At 36.0% G+C, this 26295-nt stretch overlaps 1 protein-coding gene across 2 annotated transcripts in view; it reads left to right on the top strand.

Annotated features, from left to right (window-relative positions):
• The first annotated feature begins 2 nt into the window (after positions 1-2).
• Positions 3-26295, top strand: part of LOC136330997 (calcium-activated chloride channel regulator 2-like) — a 42353-nt gene continuing 16060 nt past the window's right edge. Inside the window, exons 1-10 of one of the 2 annotated variants that reach the window (XM_066268743.1) lie at positions 3-247; positions 1125-1262; positions 10147-10297; positions 13166-13274; positions 14235-14394; positions 16794-17021; positions 20423-20653; positions 21704-21881; positions 22716-22822; positions 24294-24518. In XM_066268743.1, coding sequence (XP_066124840.1) covers positions 62-247; positions 1125-1262; positions 10147-10297; positions 13166-13274; positions 14235-14394; positions 16794-17021; positions 20423-20653; positions 21704-21881; positions 22716-22822; positions 24294-24518 — 1713 coding nt within the window. In that variant the 5' untranslated portion in view covers positions 3-61. The remainder of the gene's footprint in view (positions 248-1124; positions 1263-10146; positions 10298-13165; positions 13275-14234; positions 14395-16793; positions 17022-20422; positions 20654-21703; positions 21882-22715; positions 22823-24293; positions 24519-26295) is intronic. The other variant, XM_066268744.1, reaches the window with a different exon arrangement.

Below are 26295 nucleotides of genomic sequence, written 5' to 3'. Positions count from 1 at the left end.
ACAACCTGGCACAATGTTTCAAGCAGGACCAGTGTGTGTAAAGTAGAGGCTTCTCAACAACATGACGCACAGGGACAATGCAGGTCCTGTTTGCAGCCTGAAGATTGTGACTCTCCTGGTGGCCCTAAATCCAGAGCTCCTATTGCTGGGAGCCAGAGTGCAGCTTCGAGACAACGGGTATGATGGATTACTTGTTGCAATTAATCCTCAGGTATCTGAGGATCAGAAACTCATCCCAAACATTAAGGTAAGTGGCAAATATGAAGCCAAAATCATTGTTCCATTAGAACAGACCTGTAGCTTTCCTTAAGGAGCTAACAACCCTGTCTGATTTGTAATTTGAACAGTCAAGAGAGCAGTTTCCTAAAGATTGCACCAAAATTATAATTATGGACAAGCTAGTGTGTTCACCTAATTCTATGTTGTCTCAGTTTACAGAATGTTGATCTAGTCCTTTTGTATTTTATGTTATTTATTACTAATAATTTTAGTGTTTTTGTTTCTCTACATAACTGTTCTGGGGGTAGCAACTTAAAAAACAATGTGTTGCAGTAACAAAGATCAGATGTTTGACTGATGAATAAGCATGATTGGGTTTATTAAAATCATGTTGTTGGATTCCATCGTAAGGATGACAAAGAGTGAGAATCTGGATTGAGTGCCAAAGAGCAAAATTCTTTTTACCCAAATGCTCTCTAATTGACTATTTTTACCTTATAATAAGGAAGGATCATAGCTTCATCACCTAAGAGTCTTCTTTCAGTAATGCTGTAGTGAAATTAGTATCATTAGAAGGTATGGTCTTGAACACGTTGAACATGCCTACAGGTGTAACATGAAAAGGATTTATTCAGTAAAAGCTTAAAAGCCTTTCAAAAAGTTGGGGAAATTATATAGGAAAGCCCAGACACATAGTTAGTATCCTAAGATCTCCTCCAGATAACAATTTGTTTATTTAGTTTGTTCTTAAATTTTCTCAAAGTCTAATGCTGTCTCTAAAAGAAATGAACTCCTTCAAAATACTTTCATTATTTTGTATTACTACTTTATTCATGTGTAACCAGAAACATCAAACATAAAGAATGTACAGTGATAAAAGAAGCTTTTCTTTCATTTGGTTATAGGAAATGATAACTGAAGCTTCTTTTTACCTATTCAATGCTACCAAGAGAAGAGTGTTTTTCAGAAATATAAAGATCTTAATACCGGCCACATGGAAAGCTAATAATTATAGCAAAGTAAAACAAGAATCATATGAAAAGGTAAGAATTCAGAATTTCATTAAATGAATTTAAATTAAGGGAGAAAAATAACAAAAATATACTATTTTGAAACTTTAAAAGTGAGAACTTAAGCAAAAACAAACCAGTGCTATTAATAAGCAAATAATGTTATCAGGAAGATTGTTATCCAAAATAAATAGAAATATAATAAAGGAGTACAAATAATGCACTAAAAATTAGCAAAATGCCATTGCCCAGGTAGCCTCTCAGATCTTTTTACTTTGTAACTTGCAGGGTCTTTCCTGAAATTTTTGGTTGAGGATCCAAAACTAGTTTTATCTACTGAATATGAGCTATAAATGGAATAATTCCAATTCTGACTATCTTTATTTCCCATCCTGTCAGGGACGTAAATATGCATGTCCAGACAGAAACTAAACCTCCCACACATATAAAAATATGACTGTCTTCTCCTGCCAGACTGTAAATTAGCAGAATTTCACATTACCCTAAGTCTAGGACAGTTTTCAAGGACTGCATTGATAAGAAGAAAGGTATAAAGTGGGGGAAGGGTAGAGTGGCTACCTTTTTTTTTTTTCTATTATTAAAAAAACAACCTTGAAAGGACTCTCATAAGCTATAGATTATATATATTTGAACATCCATGCTAATGTGTAGTATATATTGGTATGTATGCTATACATAAATGTTAAATAAATTTGGCAAATTATCATTTGAAATTACTGTGAAAAGGAGCCCCAATAAATTACCAGTCCGGCGGAACAGAGGCATTGAAAATGTAGCTCAGGGCTTCAGCAAAGGGGTGGGTCCAGGATCTGTCACTACAGCTCAAACAGGAGGGACTGGGACATTTGGTACAATTTTCCCTTTTTTGAGTGTGTGTCATTGGTATGAACCTTCTTAAGCCTGTGTTCATTCTTGGCTCTCTTTTGAAGTTACTCTCTTGGTAATTGAATGGTATAGTGATGTAAACAGGCATCTCAGGGTCCTGAAGAGGTTGCAGAGGTTCTGAGAAGCATTTTATTTATGAACAGATGAAAGCATTTTACCATGTTTAGGCATTGGGGTGGGACAGCTAGAGGACCTGGGATAAACTGCAAAGAGAGCTACTTCTTTAAGCTTCAACTAAGTGCTAAGAATTCTACATATATTGTTTAATTCCCTTACTCCCTAAGATCAGTTGCTGTCTCTCACAATTTGGGAAGTTGAAGCTCAAATAAATTAAGGATTTTGTTCCAAGTCAAACAGCTAGTAAATTTCAGTGCCACAATTTGAATCCACGTCTATTTGATTTCAAAACCCATGTTCTTTGCACTCAGCTATGTTGTCTCTAGCTATCTGTATAGTTTGTATTAATGAATTTAATCATCTGTGGAACAAAGAAGTATTGGAGATTACTAATACCAAAATCAGGTAGTACTCCTGATCCTAATGAAGAAATAAATAACTAAAGCAAAAATGAGACTATGACCGAACAGAAAGATTAAAGCAAAGAACAGTCAGTGAAGACTGTTCATATATCTGTTGGATACCAATTTCTTTAAATTCATAATGTCAATTAAGCCAACACTTAGCAAATAATAATTATGCACAGTAGCCATGCTGGGCACTGCATAAGACTCAAGGACAAGCAAAGTGATTCCTGTCCCTGTGAATCTACAGTCTAATGTAGGTAGGAAGGAGGGTAGGGGGGAAAGATTAGGAAGAGTAGGTAGGAGCTACATCACTGTGGTCTATAAGGTAGAATACTTACCCCGAACAGTCTAAGTATTCTGTCCCATGCAGAGCACTTTCCTTTTGCTTCAGAACAAATTTCTAGAAATAGAACTGAGACTTTGTTCGAATGAAGACTATGTAAGTAGCTCTTATTGTAGATGTTGCCTTGCAAAGTCCTTGGCTTGAATTTCTATTTTTCTAAAAACAATGTTAATTATTATAAAAGTAATTTATACTCATTGCAAGAAAATCAAACAATGCAGCATAATGAATGGAAAATAAAATTAAATAATTACCTTTCTCTACTCTTCAGTGGCATGCACATACATACACCCACACATCATTACACATATAATACAAATCATAATTATTATATATATAAATTAATATATATTTATAGAATCATATTAGGTCTATTGTTCCAAAATAATATTTAAAAATACTTAACTTCTGAGGGTAAGTCCTGAGACAACATATCTTTCCTTTTAAAAATAAAAATAAAGAAACCAATGTTGTATATAAAATTGTATTCTACAAATGGTTATTTGAATAAATACTTACATTAGTTTTTTATTTAAAACGTTGTTTTAGCAATGCTAATTGATATGGTCTTGGTACAAGATAAAATATAACATCAATAACATGATTGGTTTTGCTTGTGAAAAGGACAAGGCTTAAAAGAAACACCTCCTATTGTCTTGCACTAATGAAATAACCCTCTGAAAATTGTTCACAAAAGGATATAACATTTTACAATACACTTCTGAATGATGTGTAAATGCTCTTAAAATTTTTAATATTACTATAGTTTTGTAGCATAGTCAGAAATCAGGAAGCATACTTGCAGCTTTATTCTTCTTTCTCAAGACTGCTTTTAGCTATTCAGGGTCTTAAGTAATTCCATACAAATTTTAAAATTATTAGGTCTAGTCCTATGAAAAATGCCACTGAAATTTTAATAGGTATCTTATATTTGTATTGAGTCTGTAGCCTGCTTTGAAGAGTATAGACATATTAACAGCATTAGTTGTTCCAAACTATGAGCACAAAATAGCTCTCCATTTCTTTGGTTAATTTATTCCTAGGTATTTTATTAATTTTAATGCAATCATAAAGGGATTATTTCCTTCATTTCTCTGATAGTTTGTTGTTAGTATATAGAAATACAACCAATTTTTGTATATTAATTTTGTATATTTCAATTTTTAATGAATTCATTTATTAATTTTAACAATTTTTTTGGCAGACTCTTTAGGGTTTTTTATATAAAGTATCATGTCATCAGCCAGTAGTAATAGTTTTACTTCTTACTTTCCAATTTGGATGCCTTTATTTCTTTTTCTTACCTAACTACTCTAGCTAGGAATTCTAAAACATGTTGAATAAAAATGGTGATTATGATCATCTTTGTCTTGTCCTGATGAGGAAAATCTTTTAAACATTTTACCACTGAGCTGTGAGAGCTTATTCTATATGGCCTTTATTATGTTCATATACATTTCCTCTATACCAACTTTATTGAGAGTTTTTATCATAAACAGATGTTGAATTATGTCACCTTTTTTTTTGCATTTATTGATCATATTATGATCAAGAGGACATACATATGACCAAAAGACATATGAAAAGATGCTCAACATCATTAATCATCAGAGACATGCAAATTAAAGCCACGAGATATCACCTCATACTTGTTAGAATGACTACCATCAATATATCAACAAACAACAAGTGCTGGTGAGGATGTGGAGGAAAGGGAACCCTTGTGCACTGTTAGTAGGAATGCAGATTGGTGCATACACTGTGGAAAGCAGTATGGAATTACCTTCAAAAATTAAAAATGGAACTGCCATATGGCCCAGCAATTCCACTTCTGAGAATATATTCAAAGAAACAAAAACACTAATTCAAAAGAATATATGCACCTCTATGGTTATTGTATTGTTATTTACAATAGCCAAACCAAGTGCCCATCAGTAGATGATTGAATAAAAAAAAAGCTGTGGTATATTTACACAATGGAATATTATGCATCCATAAAAAAGAAGAAAATCTTACCTTTTGGGACAGCATGGATGGATCTGGAGAGGACAGGTATTAAACTTTCTTTGAATATTTGGTTGAATTGACTGATTAAGTCATTTGGTCCTGGGTTTTTCTTTGTTGGGAGGGTTTTACTTATTGATTCAATCTTCTTACTAGTAATTTGTCTACTCAGATTTCATATTTCTTTATGGTTCAGTCTTAGGAGATTATATGTTTTTAGGAATTTATCCATTTTTTCTAGGTTGTCTAATTTGTTGGGGTACAAATATTTATAGCAGTCTATTATGATCCTTTGTATGTCTGTGGTATCAGATGTAACTTCTCTTACTCTCTCTCTCTCTCTCTCACTCACTTAGTGAATCTAGCTAAAGGTTTGTCAATTTTGTTTATCTACTCAAATAATCAGCACTTAGTTTCATTGATATAATTTTTTTATTTCCATCTGACCGTTATTATTTCCTATCTTCTATTAACTTTGGACTTCGTTATTTTTGTTCCGCTTCTTTTAGGTGTAAAGTTAGAACAATTATTTGAGGTTTCTAATGTATCTTTCTTTTTTTAGTGAGAGCAAGAGGGAAAGAGAAGGACAGAGAGATGGGAAGAGAGATAAGCATCAACTTATATTTGTGGCACCTTAGTTGTTCATTGATTGCTTTCTCATATGTGCCTTGACCAGGAGGCTCCAGTTGAGGCAGTGACCCCTTGATCAAGCCAGCAACTTTGGGCTCAAGCCAGCAAACTTGGACTTCAAGTCAGTGATCTTTGGGCTCAGGCCAGTGGCCATGAGATCATGTCTACCAACCCATGCTCAAGCTGGCAACTCTGTGCTCAAGCTGGTGATGTTGGGGTTTCAAACCTGGGTCCTCAGCATCCCAGGCCAATGCTCTATCCACTGTGCCACTGACTGGTCAGGCTCTTGTTTCTTGAAGTAGGCTTGTACTGCTGTGAATTTCTCTCTTAGAAACACTCTTGCTGCATTCCATAGATTATGGTATGGTGTATTTCTGTTTTCATTTTTTTCTAGGTATTTCTTCTTTATGTTCTTTAATGACCCTGTGTTTCATAAGTAGCATATTGCTTAATATTTACATATTTATGGTTTTATCAGTGTTCTTCTTATAATTGATTCCTAGATTTACACCCTTGTATTTGATAAAGTTGCTTGACATGATATCAATATTCTTGAATTTATTGAATATTGTTTTATGTATGTCCGTGAATCTCAATTAGAGAACAGTGATTACCACAGGGGAAAGAATATGGAGGAGGGGGAGGGGGAGAGGAGGGGGAAAGGTATAAAGAAGGACAAATATAAGGTGATGCAGGATAATATGACTTTGGGTGATGGGTATACAACATAATTGACTGTTCAAATGATGTGGAGATGTTTACCTGAAACCTATGTACTCTTATTGCCCAATGTCACCCTGTTAAATTTAATTTTCTAAATATACAAAAAAGGAAGAAAGAAAATTGTTTTATGGCTTAACATGATCTATCCTGGAGAATTTTTTATGTATACTTGAAAAGATGCTATATTCTGCTTCTTTTGGATCAAACGTTCTGCATGTATCTATTAGGTTCATCTGATAGAATGTTTCCTTTAAGACTGATATTTCCTTAATTATTTTCTGTATGGAATATCTATTTATTGATGTAAATGGGGTGTGAAAGTCTCTATTATTATTGTATGCTGTTAATTCTCCTTTTAGGTTAATATTCACATTATATATTTTGGTACTTCTAAATACCAATATGTTGGATGCATATATATTTATAAATGCTATATTTTCTTACTGGATTGACCTCTCTATCATTATGTAATGCCCTTGTTTGTTTTTTATTATAGTCTTTGTTTTAAAGTCTATCTTATATGATTTGGTTTCTTTTGATTTCCACTTATATGAATGAAATATGTTTTTCAATCCCTTCATTTTCAGTCTGTGCATCTGATTACATCTAAAGCCTTTTTACGTGACATATAGATAGGTCTTGTTTATTTATCCTTTTATCTATTCTATGTCTTTTGATTGGAGAATTTAGTCTATTTTCATTTAAATGATTATTGATAGAGATATATTTACTGCCATTTTGTTCATTTTTTACTAGCAGTTTTGTAGTTTTTCTGTGTCTTTTGTCTCTTCTCTTGCTCGCTTCTCTATGGTTTGATTGCTTTTCTTATTATTTTTTGTGTATCTACTATAGGTTTTTGTTTTGTAGTTATCATGAAGCCCACACAGAACAGACTATATAAGATAGGCTACTTTAAGTTGACAGCAAATTAGGTTTGAAGCCTCCTAAAACTACATTTTTACTCCACTTTCCATGTTTGATGTCACATTTTACATCTTTTTATCTTATTAATCCCTTAACTAATTATTGTAATTTTAGTTAAGTTTAGTAACTTTTCTTTTAATTTTGTTATAGTTTTATAAGTGATTAATCCATTGCCTTAACTATATATTTACTTTTACCAGTGGGATTTTTTACTTCCATATGTTTCCTTGTTATTAATCAGTGCTGTTTCTTTTAAGGTTAAAAAAGTCCCTTTAACATTTCCTGTAAGGCCAAATTATTCATGACAAACTTTCTTAGATTTTTCTTTTCTGGAAGATTCCATCTCTCCCTGAATTCTGAATGATAACCTTGCTGACAGAATATTCTTGGTTGAAAGTTTATTCTTTCAGCACTTTTAATATGACATGCCACTCCCTTCTGGCTTGTAATATTTCTGCTGAAATATCTCCTGATAGCTTTATGGAGTTTCCCTTGTCTGAAACAAGTTGCTTTTCTCTTACAGCTTTTTAAGTTCCTTCTTTATCTTTTGTCACTTTAAGTATAATATGTCTTGTTGTGAATGTTTCTGAGTTCACCTTATTTAGAACTCTCTGGGCTTCCTGGACCTGGATGTATGTATGCTTCCCCAGGTTAGGGAAGTTTTCAGTCATTATTTATTCAAATAATTTTCTGCCCCCTTTTCTCTATCCTCTCCTTCTGGAATCCCTATAATGTGAATATTAGTCCTCTTAATATTGTCCTATACATCCTTTAAGCCATATTCACTTTTTAAAAAAGTCTTTACTGTTTCTGTTGCTCTGCTTATATGAATGCCAATGCTTAGTCTTCCAGCTCACTGATCTGCTCTTTGGCTTCACCTAGTCTGTCTTTGAACTCTTCTATTTTATTTTTAGTTAAGTAATTGTATTCTTCAGTGCTGTATCTTCTATTTGATACTTTCATTTTCTATTTCTTTATTGGAGTTCTCACTATGTTCATCCATTCTTCTCTCCAGTTTAGTGAACACCTTTATGACCATTAATTTGAATACTTTATCAGGTAGATTACTTTTCTGTATCATTAAGGTCTTTTTCTAAAATTTTGTCTTGTTCTTTCATTTAGAATATATTTCTTTGTTCCCTTATTTTGCTTGACATTCTCTTTGTTTCTAAGTATTAGGCAAGACAGCTACTTCTCTGTCTTGAACAAGTGGCCCTTTATAGGTGATGAACTTTATTATTCCACTTTGTCCTAACTCTTGGCTGTCTCTTAAACCTTTGTGATTGTCTGAACAGCATGATTTTATTTATTTTTTCACTTTTTAAAATTAAATTTATTGAACAGAATGGCAGTTCCTCAAAAAAAATTAAGAATATAGTTACCATATAACCCAACAATCCCTGATTTATTCTCAATAGGTCCCTATTGTTGAGGGACTACCAAGACCTGTCAGTCTCAAGGGTAAGAATTTCATTTAGCACTTAGCTTCAGGTTGATTGGAAGCCAGACCCTGAGGCAGCAGCTTTTAAAATAGGCAAATATATATACAGTTGTAAGCCCTGCTCTTTTCCAGATTAGGAATTTGGGAGGTGTTTCCTAGTGATGCTGGCTGTCTTCAATAAGGCAGCAAGAAATATTTGACTGCCATGCCAGTGGACTTCAGCAATTCAGTGAGAAAATATCTGTGTGCACATGCACACATGGTGGCTTTAGTGAGTGAGCAGGAATATGCTGTGATCCCTAGTGCTGTAGACTGTGGCCAGGGAGTAGAAGACTGTTGACTTTCTGCTCACCTGCCTCACCTATGGAGTAGCTGAGTGCAGCAACTCCATCCTCCTGTTTCAGCAAGGCAGTAGGACAATGTAGCAAATACCTTGCATGTCCTAGCAGTGCATTGGGAGGGTGCAGTATTCGAGCTCACTCACGTGTTGTCAGGGCAGGTGAAGAGTGCAAAAATGGAATATACTAGTGCCACCATCTCTAGAGAGAGTTTCAACTATCCTCTGCTCCTCTAGCCGGTGTTTTGAGATTAGCAAATGAATCTCATTCACATATAGTATTAGCTTTTTTCAAACTTCTGCTTTTGCACTGGGTCCCCAGGCAAATGAGACCTAATATGAACCTTTCAAAGAAGAATCCCAGTTTCTCATAGCCCTTTGGGCCCCTTGGACATTAGCCCTGCTAGTTTTCTAAGCCAGACATAGTGTGAGCTTGTCTCTCCAGTGCAAATCTTAAGTGTTGGGGTGTTTGATGTGAGGCTCTTCTCCTCCAGGAGATGCACTAAACTGTGCATGTGTCACTGCATTAGAATTGGAGGTGCATGGGTTTTGGGGGCAAGAGTTTGTCTCTGCCTCTTCTATCCATCTCATTGTGGTCCTTTTAACTTTTTTCATGGAGGATCAGTTTATTTAGCTTTCAGATATTTTCAAAGGAAAATGATCCATATGTAAGTATAGATATTATGTGTCCACGTCCATGGGAGGAGGTGACTTTAACATCTTCCTGTGCCACCATCTTGGACCTCCATCTGAAGGTGGCACAGCTCAGTGCAATTTGAGAACATTTTAATCTGGGAAATCAGGAGGTCAAATGGAAGTAATGAAGCTCTGTGGAAATTAGCTAAGCTTTTAATATGTGGGTATTTTTTAAATGCTAAATAATTTTGTTGGTATTTAGTTGTGAATATATTTGAAACTCGATCTACAAGGCATTTTTAATCTGTTTTTAAATTTGAATATAATTCATACAGTAAAATGTACAAATCTCAACTCAACTCTACAGTTCAAAATATTTTAACATGTATATGCTGATGTTGCCATCACAGTTGAAATATAAGTATTACAAGGCACTTCTTTTAATTTAGGCAAATGTTATAGTGACTAATTGGTATGGGCCACATGGAGATGATCCATATACCCTACAATATAGAGGCTGTGGAAAAGAGGGAAAATACATTTATTTCACATCTGACTTTCTACTAAATGATGACTTAACAGCTGGCTACGGATCACGAGGTAAGTGTGATCAGTCAAGAAATTGACATTTGACAGCACTATTAACAATATTCTGTGCTGAAAAGGACTCAGAGAACCTGAAATTTGCTGAGGACTTACCATATGGATGGGGAGATAGGCCACATGCCCATACGGAGATGAGAAACAAAGTGAGCCAAAAGAGATAAGCGCTAGTTTAGTGGCCCAGTGAGTACTACCAGAATTTAGTGAAAGGAAAAAACATTTTGGTCAGAAATGGCCTCATTAAGCAGAGACTTCCAAGGTTGAATATCTTTTTTTTTTTTTTTTCAGAGACAGAGAGAGAGTCAGAGAGAGGGATAGACAGGGACAGACAGACAGGAACAGAGAGATGAGAGGCATCAATCATTAGTTTTTTGTTGCGCATTGCGACACCTTAATTGTTCATTGATTGCTCTCCCATACATGCCTTGACTGTGGGCCTTCAGCAGACCGAGTAACCCCTTGCTGGAGCCAGCGACCTTGGGCTCAAGCTGGTAACCTCAGGGTCTCGAACCTGGGTCCTCTGCATCCCAGTCTGACGCTCTATCCACTGTGCAACCGCCCAGTCAGGCTTGAATATCATTTTTGATAAAAGGAAAAAAGAAAGAGACCAGGGGAAATAGTATTAAAAATATTTGTGATAGCAGAAGAATCCAGGACATATTTGAGAGGTGTGAGCAGTAGACCCTATTAATGGGGCAAATTGACTGTGCATAGTGAAGTTATGAAAGAAAATGCTAAATACACAAGGGAGTAAGTGATAGAGAGCTTCAAAGGTCCAAATTAGCTTATAAGCACAGGGATGCAACCATCACAGCAGTGTTTTAAGATAATGAACTGGATTGTGGGGGTAACTGGCTCCCTCAGATCAGTGAGGGAGAAACTGGATATCAGGAGAACACCCAAGAGAAGTCCAGGTACAAGGCCATGAGACCTGAACGTGGAGCAGTGAGATAAGAAGGACAGGGAAGATAATAAAAACAATGAGAATATTCTATGTTCCAGGTGCTGTGCTGTTTGCTTTTCAAATGTTATCTTGTTTAATATTAACAACTCTAAGTTTTGAGAGATAGTCCAGGAGGGAAAAAGAGAAATAGAGGTCTGAACTGTTATAGTATGAAGGACAAGGGGGATGTGTGTGGGCAGCATTAAGGAACACACCAAGTTTTTATCAGAAATAGAAGGAACCAATTTAAAGGGGAAATTGACAAGTATATCTTGAGGCAAATTGATTGTGAGGAGCAGTGAAATATCCTGGTGGGAAAGCCCAGCCTGTTGTAGAGTATGGGTGGCTGGAGTTTGGGGGAACAGTCAGGGTCATAGGTTTGGAGACTGTTCTTTAGTGCATGAGATCTGAGGGAGGAACCATAATGAGAAAATATCAGCAAGTCAACGATTAGCCATCCCATTCTTAATTTTTTAAATTATTTTAACATACCTTTCAAATGAAATTTTCATGATTACCCCATTTAAATCTAAATAGATTCTGTTATCCTCTGTGTAGCTAGCAGGAATTGGAGCAACACACGCTATAAAACACATTTTAAATTTTATAAGAGTCTTTTCTTAGTAACCACAAGGTGCTGATAATCCACGCATAAACATATAATTTCATCAGCGCTTCTAAATTCCATGAGTAGGCAGAAACTTTTCCTTACCACTGTCAGCTTAAGCTGTTCCCTCCCTTCTTTTGTCCTAAGATCCAAAAATTGCACAATATGCCACAGCCTGAGTTGACTCAGAAAACACTTCCTGGGTTTCCATAACTTGAAAAAAGTCAGAAAAAAAAAAGTGCACTTTGGAAGAAGAATTAATCTGGGAAGGAGAAAGGAGGGAGAAGTCAGGTTTGATCTGAATATTGAAGGAAATGCAATATTTAGAGAGGTACAAAAAACGTTATAAAGGATTTGATGCCAAGGATGAGGGTTTTCATGAGCTAAGAGTTGGCGATAAATATAAATATGAAGAATCTGGGATAAAATAAAAAAGAAAGGGCTATCCAAGCTAGAGAGGAAGTTCTATGATCTTTTGCTCCTTTCCTCTCCCTCTGCGCCTAAGGTTTCAATCATTGTTCTGGACAGTAGAATTAAATTACCTACAAGAAAAAAAAATCAAGCATGCTTGAATAACACAGACTGAAGAACAGGAAAGGTTAATTTGCTTATTTGGTATCTTTGTCTGGGCAGCTATAACAGAATATCATAGACTGGTTGGTTTATAAACAGTGAAATTAATTTCTCAGTTCTAGAGGCTGAAAGTTCAAAATCAAGACACTGACAGATTCGGTATCTAGTGAGGCCCACTTCTTGCTACATAAACAACCATCTTTTCCATGTGTTCTCACCTGACAGAAAGAGGAAAGCTCTTTAGAGTGTCTTTTGTAGGTCACTAATCACATTATGAGGACTCCACCCTCTTGACATAATCACCTTCAAAGGCCCCACCTCCTACCATCATCACATTGGAGGTTAGGATTTCAACATATGAATTTTGTGGGTACATAAACATTCAGTTCATTGTACTTAAATATAGGCCTATGTGAATGAAGCTAAAAAGAAGCCTGTTAGGCAGCTTCATTGGGAAAATAAGAGGATGTGAGAACCCTCACTAGTTTTAAATAGATGTACAAGTAAAGTACTGGTTTGCATTATGGGACTAAACATATTTTAACTCTGACTCTTTTATGGTGGTAAGGGGTAAAGTAGAAGATGATGAAAATGAGGTGAGGAAGAGGAAAGTAGAAGAGAGAATTGTACTTCAACCCTTTGGAATGAATATTTATAGTCAAGTAATGTTATATCTTCACTGATTAGCAAACTCTATTGCTGAAATTTTGGGAACTCATAACAAAAGCTCTCTCTTCCACAGGCAGAGTGTTTGTTCACGAATGGGCCCATCTCCGTTGGGGTGTGTTTGATGAATATAACAATGAGAAACCTTTTTACATAAATGGGCAAAATCAAATTAAAGCAACAAGGTTAGTAATTTTCTTATGCTAAAAATTTAATTTTTTTACTTTAAAATTAAGTTTATAATGGCAGCTAAAACTCAATTAAGTTTTGTGATGTTATTGCACTTTTAAAATACTTATGTGATTCAAATATCAAAAAGTTATATTTTCAGGTATCTGGCTCTTACCACAGTCTCTGTATCCTATTATTTCTTCCAGATAATCATTTTCATTAGTTTCTTGTTTATTTTTTTTTCAGAATTTCTCTAGGAAAAAAAAAATTAATTTATTTTTCTGATGTTTTCTTTAAATTGCATAGTACTTCATTATGTGGATTAACATAATTTTTCAATCACTCCAGTATTGTTGTACAAGTGAACTATTCCCAATTTTTTATTACCAATAGTATTACAGGTGATAATACTATATGTATATGCCATTTCTCATGTATGCAGGCAGATCTGTATATCTACTGAATAACTTCCAAGAATTACTAAGTCAAAGGGTACTCTCAGTTGTTGGTAGATATTGTCTGATTCCTCTCCTAAAGGTTATATTGATTTTCACTCCCCTTGACAATTTGAGATTACACATTTAGAAAGAAATCCTTTCAAATATCATTAGTGTTCATTCTCTTCTTCGTCTGATGCCCAATGGCAATAAGCTCAGAGGAGCACTGACTCTGGATAGTGCCCCTCATGCTCTTCCTTGGACATACAGAAATTAATGTTGATTTCCTGGTAACTTTTGCTTTGATCTTGTTTATTTGGTGAAGCCCTTGGCAATATATAACCTCTCATCAAGATCAAATCTTTAAAAATACAATAGAGTCTGTTTCTGAATTGATGAACTTCAATAAAGTAGTTTTTAATATGTTCTATGTATTTCCAGCAAGCTATAATCTTTGCAACTAATTATTATATGAGCTAGTGAAGAAAAGAATACAAGTATTTCTTAAATAAACTTAATTTTTTCTTTTATGCTTAGGTGTCCATCTGACATCACAGGCATGTTTGTGTGTGCAAAAGGCCCTTGCCCCCAAGAAGACTGTATCATTAGTAAGCTTTTCCAAGAAGGTTGCATGTTTGTATACAATAGCACTCAAAATGCAACAACATCAATAATGTTCATGCAAAGTTTATCTTCTGTAAGTATGGCCTTGGAATGTTAGATTCCTATAAAATTATGTCTCTTCCCAAGAAAGACTGATATGTTCTAATTATTTAAACAAAAAGACAAGTTTACTATGTTTTAGAGTTTACGGGACCTTGGAGTTCATCTAGTTTTTATTTTGCAGATTAAAAAAATAACTGAGGCCCCAGAGATGATCAGCAAAATTAGATGCCTTAAAAAAAGTGATTATTTGCTTTCCAGGAAATGTGCTTTAACAATGAGAGCCCTGTAAATCCTAAAATTAATTGCTCATATGTCAGTGTTCTTGTATCTTTGCATAAAAAGTGTACTGTGTTAATGAGTGATGTAACACCTGATTGCTTCTCGAATTTGAGGTAGCAATTTATTCTTATTTTAATCATGCTCTCTAATTCTTTTCTCCTTGTTTTGCATAGTCTAGAACTTAAAAAGAAAAGTCAGGTGCTCCCAAGAGAAGTCAACTGACCCTTAGCTTTGCAGGTTCAGAAACTCAACCTTGTCACCATTCCACATTAACTGGCAAGAGACTAGTGTAAATATCCAGAACACCATTTAAAAAATATTATTTAAGCCTGACTGGGTGGTGGCGCAGTGGATAGAGCATCGGACTGGGATGCGGAAGACCCAGGTTCGAGACCCCAAGGTTGCCAGCTTAAGCGAGGGCTCATCTGGTTTGAGCAAAAGCTCACCAGCTTGAGCCCAAGGTCTCTGGCTCGAGCAAGGGATTACTTGGTCTGCTTGAAGGCCCGTGGTCAAGGCATATATGAGAAAGCAATCAATGAACAATTAAGGTGTCACAATGAAAAACTGATGATTGATGCTTCTCATCTCTCTCTCTGTTCCTGTCTGTCTGTCCCTATCTCTGACTCTCTCTGTCTCTGTAAAAAAAAAAAAAAATATATATATATATATATATATATACACACACATATACATACATAATTTAAAAAGTGTACTCTGTCACAGGAATCCAATACTTGCCTCATTGGGGAAGTTCACTTTCTCTCTGAAGGAAGCAGCAGGAAACAGTCAAGTTCTTACCAGGAGCCTATTCTGAGAGCCTTGAGTCAGAAAGGAGGGAGTTAGGTGATACAGATGTTTGGTGTGGCATTAGCCTTCATGATCAGATGTATCTATCCATGTTCATAAAAACCTGAAGGTCAAGTCTGTGAGTCATCTCTGCTCTATAGAGCTGAGAGCACTATAGGCTCATACCTCTGGACTTTTCTGTTTCCACAGCTGACCAATGTCCCTTGAATAGACATATTCTTTTCTTAGATAATTTTTTTCTTCAGTCTGGTTTTAGTCAAGAGTAGGAGTCATTCTATAGACTTGGAGTGGTATTTCTTGTCTGGTCATGTTTTATTTTATAGCTTTAATGTCTGAAGCCAACCTAATTTCATTCGCATTGATTGAGACTAAGTACCGTCTTAGTGATCCTTTGAAATACTTACTCATTTATACCCAGGCAGTAAGATTTACAAAGCCCTGACCATAGTCATGAAACATAGAGAAAGGACTTAAAGACAAATAACAAAATAACAACAAAGACACCAGGTTTTACTCCCGTCTCCCATTCTACTAAGAAACTTGTGTCCATAAGCAATAATTAATCTTTTGAAGCTTCAGTTCCTCTTTTATGAAATAAGTGATGGGACTAAGAGATTCTCTATCTCGAAGCACCTATGGTTCTATTAACAGGAAGCATTCGTTCTTTACAGCAATATTACCACTGGGAACAGATGGTAACATATTACTTTAAAATTCAAACCATACCTTTAAAAGAGTGTTGACACAGGGTTAGTATTATTAAATGAATTATATCTAGAGTATATTTCCAAATAAAGAGAAAGATTTGGAAAGTAGATTTAAGCTGGTTTTCGCCTTATTCCATTCTTATGGAGATCAATATTTGAACTAGATCAATATAGTATGTTGACTGAACAATAAAGGTGCAGTGATCATTAAATATGGTTTCAAAAAAAAAAAAAAGCTGGCCAAGATAACATCTCCTAGGGTGTTTTCTTTAACACAATATCATGTAAGGAAGGTGGGAGATTGCTTTGTTTTTTTAAGATTAAGATATGTATATATGGTCTGCTCTCTGTTATCCAAGTGCAAATAAACCTTCCTAGAGCTTGATCTCAGTACCACAAAGGTGCCAGTGTTTCAAGCAAAGCATGCCAAATTTAGGTTTAAATTTGATGTCATTCTTGAAGTACAGAAGGATATTGCTGTGGCACTTCTAATATCCTATATTCCACTCCAAGTGGCACTTCTGATATCCTATATTCCACTCCACCTTTCCTTTTACCATTAGCTGCTTGAGCATGCATAGTATGTCCAGCATGACGAAGAGCCTTTATTCTTTGATTGGCTTTGTTCTTCTTCCAGGTGGTTGAATTCTGTAATGCAAGTACCCACAACCAAGAAGCCCCAAACCTTCAGAACCAAATGTGCAGCCTCAGAAGTACGTGGGATGTAATCTCAGACTCCACTGACTTTAATCACAGCTTTCCCATGAATGGGACTGAGCTTCCGCCTCCTCCCACATTCTCCCTGGTACAGGCTGGGGACAAAGTGGTCTGTTTAGTGCTGGATGTATCTAGCAAGATGGCAGAGGTAACATTTTGAACTGCATGGTTGTAAAACATTCATTGTTTGTTCTTTTTTTTTTTTCCTATCAGCTTTTAAATTCTTTTTCTTTTCAGAGGCTAAGGGCAAAGGAGGGAGAGGCCAAAGTTTGGAATAGTTAAGACCATCATCTTTTCTTGCAGACAAGAGGCACAAATTCAGAATGTGGCCCAGAAATTGTCATAATGGAGATAAATGAAATACACAGATTAATTCCTAACCTTCATTATTATTGCTAACTCTCACCTGTAATAAAAGGCTCTGTCTGGACACATTCCATTCACTAGTAAATATCGTTAGTGAAGGCAAGAGACTGTGAATTTGCAGAAAATGTGCATATCCATTATGTGTATATTTTCCATGTCACTGTGAACAGACAACCATGTCTGTTATCGGGCAATCTACCAGCCTTCCAGAAAACCACTCTCCAAAGGTCCCAAACTCTCAGATTGCGGCTAAAGTCTTAGTCTCTGAAACCAAGCAGATATATGGCTGTAAGTTGTGGTTCCTTCACTTACTGTCTGTGGAATCAAGAGCAAAGTAACATTTCTGAAGCCCAGTTCTCTCATTTGTAAAACAGAGATACATAATAATACCTATTTTCAGTGTTGTGACAGAGCCAGCTCACACAGACTCATAAGTCAATTGTTAAATTTTTAGAAAATCTGCAAGCCAATTGTTAAACATAGCTATAATTGAACTATGTAAACTTATAATTAAATGTTAAAAAATATTTAAATATGCTCAAAACTCATAACTTTCTAATTAATTTTCTACCTTTTTTTCCTTACTATTATCTATGTCAGTAAACTATAGCCCAATGGGCCAAGTTTGGCCCTTACCTGTTTTTGTGTAGACTACAAGTTAAGAATTAGTTTACTTTTGAAATGGTTTAGAAAAAAAATAAAAATAAAAGTATTTAATGACATCTGAAAATTATATGAAATTCAAATGTCAGTGTCCATAATAAAACTTTTTTTGGAACACAGCAATGCTCATTGGCTTACATATTATCTATGACCATTTTAGAGCTAAAATTGCATAGTAGAGTAGTTGCAACACAGAACACATGGACCAACAAGCCTAAAATATTTACTATCTACCCCTTTACATCCTCTGATCCCTGATCTATGCATGCCCTTGAGGTTCTTTCTGGTTTATTTTATCTGTATGTGTCTGCTATACATTTCCCAACTGTGCATCAGTGACATCACATTGAGAGTTTGAAATCGGCCTTGGTGGGAATATTAACTCCACAGAAATTTTCAAATGCAACAAATCAGGGTTTCCAACACACACACACACACACACACACACACACACACACACACACACACACACCAGAAATCCCATTTTTAAACATTTACCAGCATACTACTATTTACTTCATAGGGTTGTTAAGGGGAAATAAATGAGATAATGAATATGAAGTTTTTGATTCATGAGTTTAAGCTATTGTTTTATTATAGTACTTATCCTAAGGAGAGTTTATCCTATTCTGTTGTCTGAATCAGTAGTCCTGGAACATTTGCCTTTTTTGGCTTGTCTCTGAAGAAATATTAGGAAAACCACTAATAAACTCAGCTTCTGGGTAATTTTCTAGTCATACCTACCTGTAATTGGCAAGGGCACAATGTTCTCAAATATGGTCTCAAGGTAATTTATATCAGCTCTCTGCCTGAGCTGAGCAAGCATGGATTTAGTGAAAGGAAATGATAGTTGTACCTGAGAGAAGACTCCAAAGAAGCAGAAGAGAAATAAGCTTAAAGTAACAAAGTCATAGCAAAGCCAACTTCCCTCCCAGTTCCTGACAGTATTGTCACTGAACCATCATGGCCATTCACTTACTTAGCGGATGCCTACACTGTGCTGGCTTAGGGGATGCAAAAAAGACAGAACAGGGTCTCTGTTTTTAAATACAACCTAATGAGGGAATCATGACACATATGTGTAAACGAATACACCTGAGTGTGATGAAGCTCCACAGAGTTGTGGGACAGCACCTAGTTCTGTAGAAGAAAGTGACTGAGGAGGACTTCACTGAGAGGATGAACTTGAAGTTGAACCACGAAGGAGGATAAAGTACCTGCCAGGTTGGATGAGGTGAGGGAGGCAAAAGGCATTTCAGGGCAGGGAAGAGTATGTGCAGTGACTGAGAGGCAAAATTAGAAGGATTTGTTCAGGGAAGGTGCAGCAACTGGTATGGTTATAACTAACATTCGGTGGCTCTAAGAAAGTGGCAGATCAGATGGAGACATGGTCTGAATTTAAGAGAAATTGAAGACATTGAGTTAATAGGACCTGCTCAAGGATATGAGGGCTGGTAACAAGGAGTAATGAAAGAGACTTCCAGGTTTCCAGCTTAATTTTTTGAGAGAGAGAGACCATAAATGAGAACAACGACTTGACTTGCTGTGAGCAGTAGCTACTATTTACTAAGTGCTGTCTATGTATCCATTTTGCAGATAGAAAACTGAAGCATGTGGGAGTCTGTCTCTCTGCCTCCCTCCTTCTCACTTCAGAAAAAAAAAAGAAAGAAAGAATAGTTGAGAAAGGAAGCAATGAAGTGAAAGTGTGTAGAGTGTGAGAGACCTGTGGGACATTAAAGGAGTGATATCCCCCAAGCAGTGTGAAATGCAGGCACAGATGTTAAAGGAGATGTCTGGGTTGTATGTAGATGGAGACCACAGTCATCACTGAACAGGTGCTCACGGCAGCTCAGTGTGCTGCTCCACAGCCATCAAAACAAGTGATCCTAGTGAATTAATTAGCAGCATCACTGGCCCCAAATTGGTCACTAATATTACTTTATACTTGGTTAGTAGATCAAGGAGTAACTGTACTGTCATAAATTAAAAAAAAAATACATCTCAGTTGACCCTTACAGCAATTCTATATTAATAAGAAATATAATATTATCTCCACTTTCCAGCCAAAATGCCCCACCTAAGATGACCATTATAACAGAGGGTAGTGCCAGGAGAGCTATTTCTGACTGCTGTTTTCTACCAAAGGTCTCTGCAGCATTTCCTCTTACCCAGACTGAAGTTTAAAAGCAGCAGCTACAAGTCCAGTCTCAGTTGGCGCTATAGATACTTGAATTCTGAGTTGGAGAGAAATAGTGAGGATATATGTTCTTAAGAGTGGTAATTATGAACAGCTTGTTAAAGACAGAATCTCAAACCACTCCCTTCTCCCAAAAAAGCATTCATTTTTGAGCCTGCATTTAATCAAACGATATTCTCACATTCTGTCACTCTTTACAACTCAGAAAAAATTATAATTCAAAATCCTAAAGGACAGGTAGAGATGCTTGCCTATTAGGTTACTTAGTGATACTTTTGTCTACCAACCAAATGTTGTTACCTTTTCTTGTTTTGGGGACATAGGCTGAAAGACTCCTTCGACTGCAACAAGCAGCAGAATTATACTTGATGCAGATTGTTGAAATCCATACCTTTGTGGGCATCGTCAGTTTTGACAGCAAAGGAGAGATCAGAGCCCAGCTCCACCAAATTAACAATGATGATGACCGAAAGCTGCTGGCTTCATATCTGCCTGCCACCGTGTCCGCTGAAGCAGAAACCAGCGTCTGCTCAGGGCTGAAGAGGGGATTTGAGGTACAGTACCCCAAGCCTCAGTCACCATCACTTTCCTTTCCCGCATTTTTTATCTGTGTTGCTTCTGATTTGGGGCAATCTGTTATAATGTGGTCATAACAGGCTCAACTATAGGAGAGTAATGATGGATTATCTTTAAGGTCAGGAACCATGTCTTGTTCACTATTATATCCCCTGTGCCTAACAAATATTTGACATGTAATAGTTGCTTAATAACTGTTTGTTAAAGGAATAAGTAAATGGAAACAATACACAGGGTGAAAGACTTCGGCATCATCTGGACACTTTCTGAAACCGTCCCTGTCAATTCTGGGACTATCCCAACTATGGTCATTGTTACCCTTGAGTTTTCCAGTCAAAGTTAGCATCTCTTGCCCCTGCTCATAGTCACACCAGACCTCAAATATATGAGACTAAAGGCCAAATGTATGTTTCAAGAATGTTAGAGTTCATCTAAATTAGTATAAGTTTGGATTCAACATCTGGGTTGCAGCCATCAGTCAAACATCTGATAGCAAGCAAAACACATCAATTGCCATTTTTGCTGCTTATAGGCAAGTTCTGCTCAACCTCTGTTGCCCATTAAAATCACTTGGGGATTATAAAATCCTGATGCCTTGGTCTTATCCCTAGAGAGTCTGATTTAATTTACCAGGGGTGTGCCCTGGCCACTAAACACTTTAAAGCTCCCCATCTGATTCTAATGTTTAGCCACAGTTGAGAACTACTGGATCTCAGAGGCCGGATTTCACACAGTGATGTTCCCTCATATCTTCCATGAGGGACTCTGTTCTAAACTAGTGGCATATCATGTTGATTGGAACAGAAAGAGTCCCTGTTTGCAAGCAAATGGACATGGTCTGTAGGATGACAAGTGCTGTGATGGGGTGAGGTGAGGACTGAAGGGGGATGATAATGGGTTGCAAGGTGCTACAAAGGACCTCAAAGAGGCACATGACCCACCGGTGAGGAACTTAACAGTGAGTTTTTCTGATCAATAGGACAATTTGAATTACATTTCTTTCTGAATGACTGATGTTCCATATCCAGGTGGCTGAAAAACTGCATGGAAAAGCCTATGGCTCTGTGATGATTTTAGTGACCAGCGGAGAAGACAAGCACATTGACAATTGCTTCCTCACTGTGCTCAGCAGTGGTTCAGCCATTCACACCATTGCCCTGGGCTCATCTGCTGACAAAAACCTGGAGGAATTATCACACCTTACAGGTAAGTGAATTTCTAAAAACTTGTATCTTAGAGCATTTTCTTTCAATATGAATAATCGAAGCACAAGAGTGAAACCAGATTATGTGAACAGAACATGTGGCTGAATTTAAAAAAATAGAAACCATTTTCTTAGAAAAAAACCCTGTAAGAATCATTGTTAAAATTTGCCTAAATTTTGCTGAATATTTTTATGGTTTACTTAGATGGTGAAAATTATATATATCCTATGAAAATATTATTTTTTATAATTTCTTTGTTAAGACAGCCTGAACAGGTATAATCCTGGAGCTAAAAATATATTTAAGATTAAATGCACTAACTTATATGATAAAACCACATACAATTTTGTAAGCTATTTATCTTTTTTTTTGTTGTTCTAAACAAGGCACAGAATATTTATATTCTTTATACTTAATAAATATGAGTAGGCTGACTTGAAAACTGAAATTTAAGTTTTACTAAATTTGAAAATAATGTTTTCAGACTGTAAATATAATTTTATAGCAATGTAGATCACAATTAATTTAGATTCTATAAGAATTATATTTAGTACAAGACAAGTAGATACATATTTATTGAGTTTTTACCATGTATGGAGTAGAGTTCTATTTCCCAACAAAACAGCTGTGAATGGAAGAGATAAAACCACCCACTCTATGCTATTCATGATGTGGTAGTAAGGGAGCCGTGCAAAGGAAATCAGACACAGCTCATATGATTCCCAAATTAATTCTCTTGTACATAAAAAAAAAAGATATATATTGAACGGCCTAAGTTTTATTTTTGTATCTTTTTATACATTTTAATAGTTAACAGCTAAATTATGTATTTTAGGAGGTTTAAAGTTCTTTGTTCCAGATAAATCAAACTCCAACAGCATGATGGATGCTTTTGGTAGAATTTCCTCTGGAACTGGAGACATTTTTCATCAATGTATTCAGGTCAGAATTTCCTTAAGGTTATACTTACAGTTGGAGTTGACGAGGGATGGGGGGTGGGAGGGTGTTGGTGGTGGTGGTGGTGGTGGTAAGGAAACAAGAAAAATAGATGAATTGTGTTAACTGCCTCATTCACCTTATTTGAATATGTAATGGGCTTCCTGGCATCACCAGGCCAGGCTTCATTTTAACCTGATGTCTGTACTTCTCAGCCCTAGGAGTCATTTTCTGTAATTGCTACTTCAGCTTTTCAGGGCCTAGAAGCAGAGCTTGCTCCTTGCTGAAGCCTCAAAATGGGGGTGGGTTGGGGGGCAGTGGAGGCGAGGCCCAGAGGAGAAATAAGAACCTGTATATTTAGTTTTAGTTCCATCATAACTTTACATAAATAAGAATCCATTTCACTTTAGCTTATTCAAAAAACTTCTCTGAAGCTCCTCTTGCATATTAAAAAGTATCAACTATTCCATTAAATTCTAAAAATTCCTATATCTCCCTTTAACAATCACAATTTACTCGATTTTGCTCTCAAAATCTTCCTCTAATAGAGTCATTTTAAAAGGGCCAAAATTTTCTTCTAAGTACTTTAAAGATACAGTATTTTGAATATAACTGAACAAAATTTCATCTGCTGTTTCCTCACAGATGGTAAGTGAACCTGCCAAGTTAATGGCTTCCTGTGAACAATGAAGTCAGCAAATTATTGTTAGGAAATTTCTAACACAAAGATTATATGTACACAGTAAAGACAATAACCATAATTCCATGATTAGAAGTGAAAAAAAGGTGAATTATACATGACAGCCTATTTTACAGATTAGACCACAACTGGCTTTCTGAAAGGTCTTTCTACCCTGTGATTTCCTCTTTCATAATATGAAATAAAAATAAATGTGTTAAAGAGTAACAAATATTATTCATATGGCTCAAATTAACCTTCTGTTCCCAAACTTGGCCACCTCTCCCCCTTGTTTTTATGTGTTAGCCGCACTAGACTAGGGGCAGAAACTATATCTAAACCCCTAGGAGAGCTCAGGGCCCAGCACAGAACATGGCATGGACGTCAGCCATTCACAAGCACTTGTTAAATTGATTTTAGAAATAGTTCACAATACCTTTGCTGTCCTCCACCAATAAAATGGTAGATGCTTTCCAAGTCTGAGCAATTTTACAAAGGGTTACTAATCTATTTATTTAATAAATATAATTTTTCAAAACTATTTACAGACTTGTATCCATTGTGAATGGACAATGATTAAATGCTGTTGAAGGGACACTTGTATTAACTACAACAAAATATTTTCTATCTGCTGTATTTGTATAACATTATATTTTGCTCTGGCAATGTATTTTTATATGAAAAATTATTTATGTAAATATAATAAATGTCAAAATTAAATATTTTTTTATTTTTGACAATGATTATATATACATACACTAGAAACATATATATATATATATATTTTATTTTGAATAGCTTGAAAGTATGGGTAAGAATGTTAAACCTCACCATCAACTGAAAAACACTGTCACTGTGGATCATAGTGTGGGCAATGACACTGCCTTCCTAGTAACGTGGCAGATCTGTGGTCCCCCTGAGATTGTATTATTTGATCCTAATGGAAGAAAATACTACACTCATAATTTTACCATCAATCAAGCTCTGAGGACTGCCCGCCTCTGGATTCCAGGAACTGCTAAGGTAGGTGTCTTGTGCTTGTTCATAATGATAACATTTAGTCAAGGAAGTGACTTTCAGTTGAATCACATAATTAAATGCATTATGGGAAGGAAATAATACCATTATGATATAATAAAATTTTACATTAAACTTAAGAAGACATTTTGTGAATGTTTAAAATTTAAGGAGAACAACTAATGTATGTTCAGAACTTTAAGAGTGGAAATTAGTATTTATACAGTAAAAATACTTGCTTACTTCCTTCTTTAAAAAAATCCATATAGACATACTTATCTATACACTTAGAATTTGTAATATGAATACATGCAATATATATGTTTTTTGAGCACCTCCTATACACTGAGTCTTGTATTAGGTGCTTTATAATAAAATACTATGATAATAAGAACAGGGTACCCAGATACAGAAAGGATATGCAGGTGGGATGGGGTGTGGGGGGGAGGGGAAGGAGAGTGCTTCCTGGAAGCGAAAATATAAAATGGGAATATGAAGGCTATAGAGCACAAAGGTATGAATAACAGTAGAGTGAACAACACATAGAGATCAGAAAAAAAGAACGCAGATCTTCACAGAACTATAAGTAGTTCAATGTGGGTGAACTACTGAGTAGCCAGTAAGGGGGAGAGTGAAGAGAAGAAAAGTGGAGGGAGTGATGAGGCTAGACAGACAAAGCAGGAGTCATGTCAGCAAGGGCTCCGTATAGCAGGAAAGGGAACAGGAGTTCGATCCTAAAGGTAAAGGGAAACCACTGAGGGTTCTAAGCAGTGTGCTGAACCGGCCAGATCCACTCTTGCACTGACTGAATGCAGTCCCTCCTCAGCATTGGTGGCCTTTCCTCCCCATCACTGTTGCCAGCCTCTGCTCAGCTTCCCTGCCTCTAGGCTAGCGTCCTTGCCATTCTTTCATCATCCCTATCAGGTGATTCTTCTAAAGCATAAATCAGATCAAACCTCTCCTTATTCAAAACGCTTTTGGTGTCTCAAGGTAAAATCCATGTACTTACTCTTAAATACCAAGCCCTTGAGATTCTGGCTTTTGCCCAAATTTATCCCTTAACTCTTCTTGCAAACATCCTATGCTCCTACTTAGCTGTTGTCCAAACTGATCATGTTCTTTACACACCTGTGCACAAGGACCAGGAACACTTTATTTACTTCTTGGTGCCTTTGCCAGATCTCTTAATCCAGATTAGGTACCCTGTATGAAAACACTTATTATACCCAAAGATAAGTTTTTGATGTGGATATTCCTGCCATGTTCCTGTTACTAATGTTATGATTATAATAGATTATAGATAGATTGATCGATAGACAGACAGACATACACAGATAGATAGATAGATGATAGATAGATAGATAGATAGATAGATAGATAGATAGATAGATAGATAGAAGATACATAGAGTTAGATGATGCTTGAATTGTGACTTCATCTGAAAATGGTAAAGCACAAAAATCCCAACAAGGAACGCTGGGTAAGGTGTGTTGGCATCTTACTTTCCACACCAAGTCACACCCTAACCCATTGTTTTCTTTATTCTTCCTCCTGCTCAATTGCATTCCTCTTGTTACTTCTAGGGTTTAAGAAGGAACATCAGAAGGAAAGAGGAAAAGAAGGAGTATTTATGCACAGTTTAAGCTACATTGTAGTTTAAGCTTCTTTCTTTCAGATATTATTCTGCAGGTTTCCCCCCAGGCAGTCTAGACAGGTAAAAGACATGATATTTAGCAATATATCTGTAAAACATTGTAGAATCCTGACCAGTTAACAAAGTGTG

The sequence above is a fragment of the Saccopteryx bilineata genome, chromosome 3, assembly GCF_036850765.1.
Source record: "Saccopteryx bilineata isolate mSacBil1 chromosome 3, mSacBil1_pri_phased_curated, whole genome shotgun sequence".
Classification (NCBI taxonomy): Eukaryota; Metazoa; Chordata; class Mammalia; order Chiroptera; family Emballonuridae; genus Saccopteryx; species Saccopteryx bilineata.
Note: the sequence above shows the minus strand (reverse complement) of the source record. Positions and strands in the feature narration are given on the sequence as shown.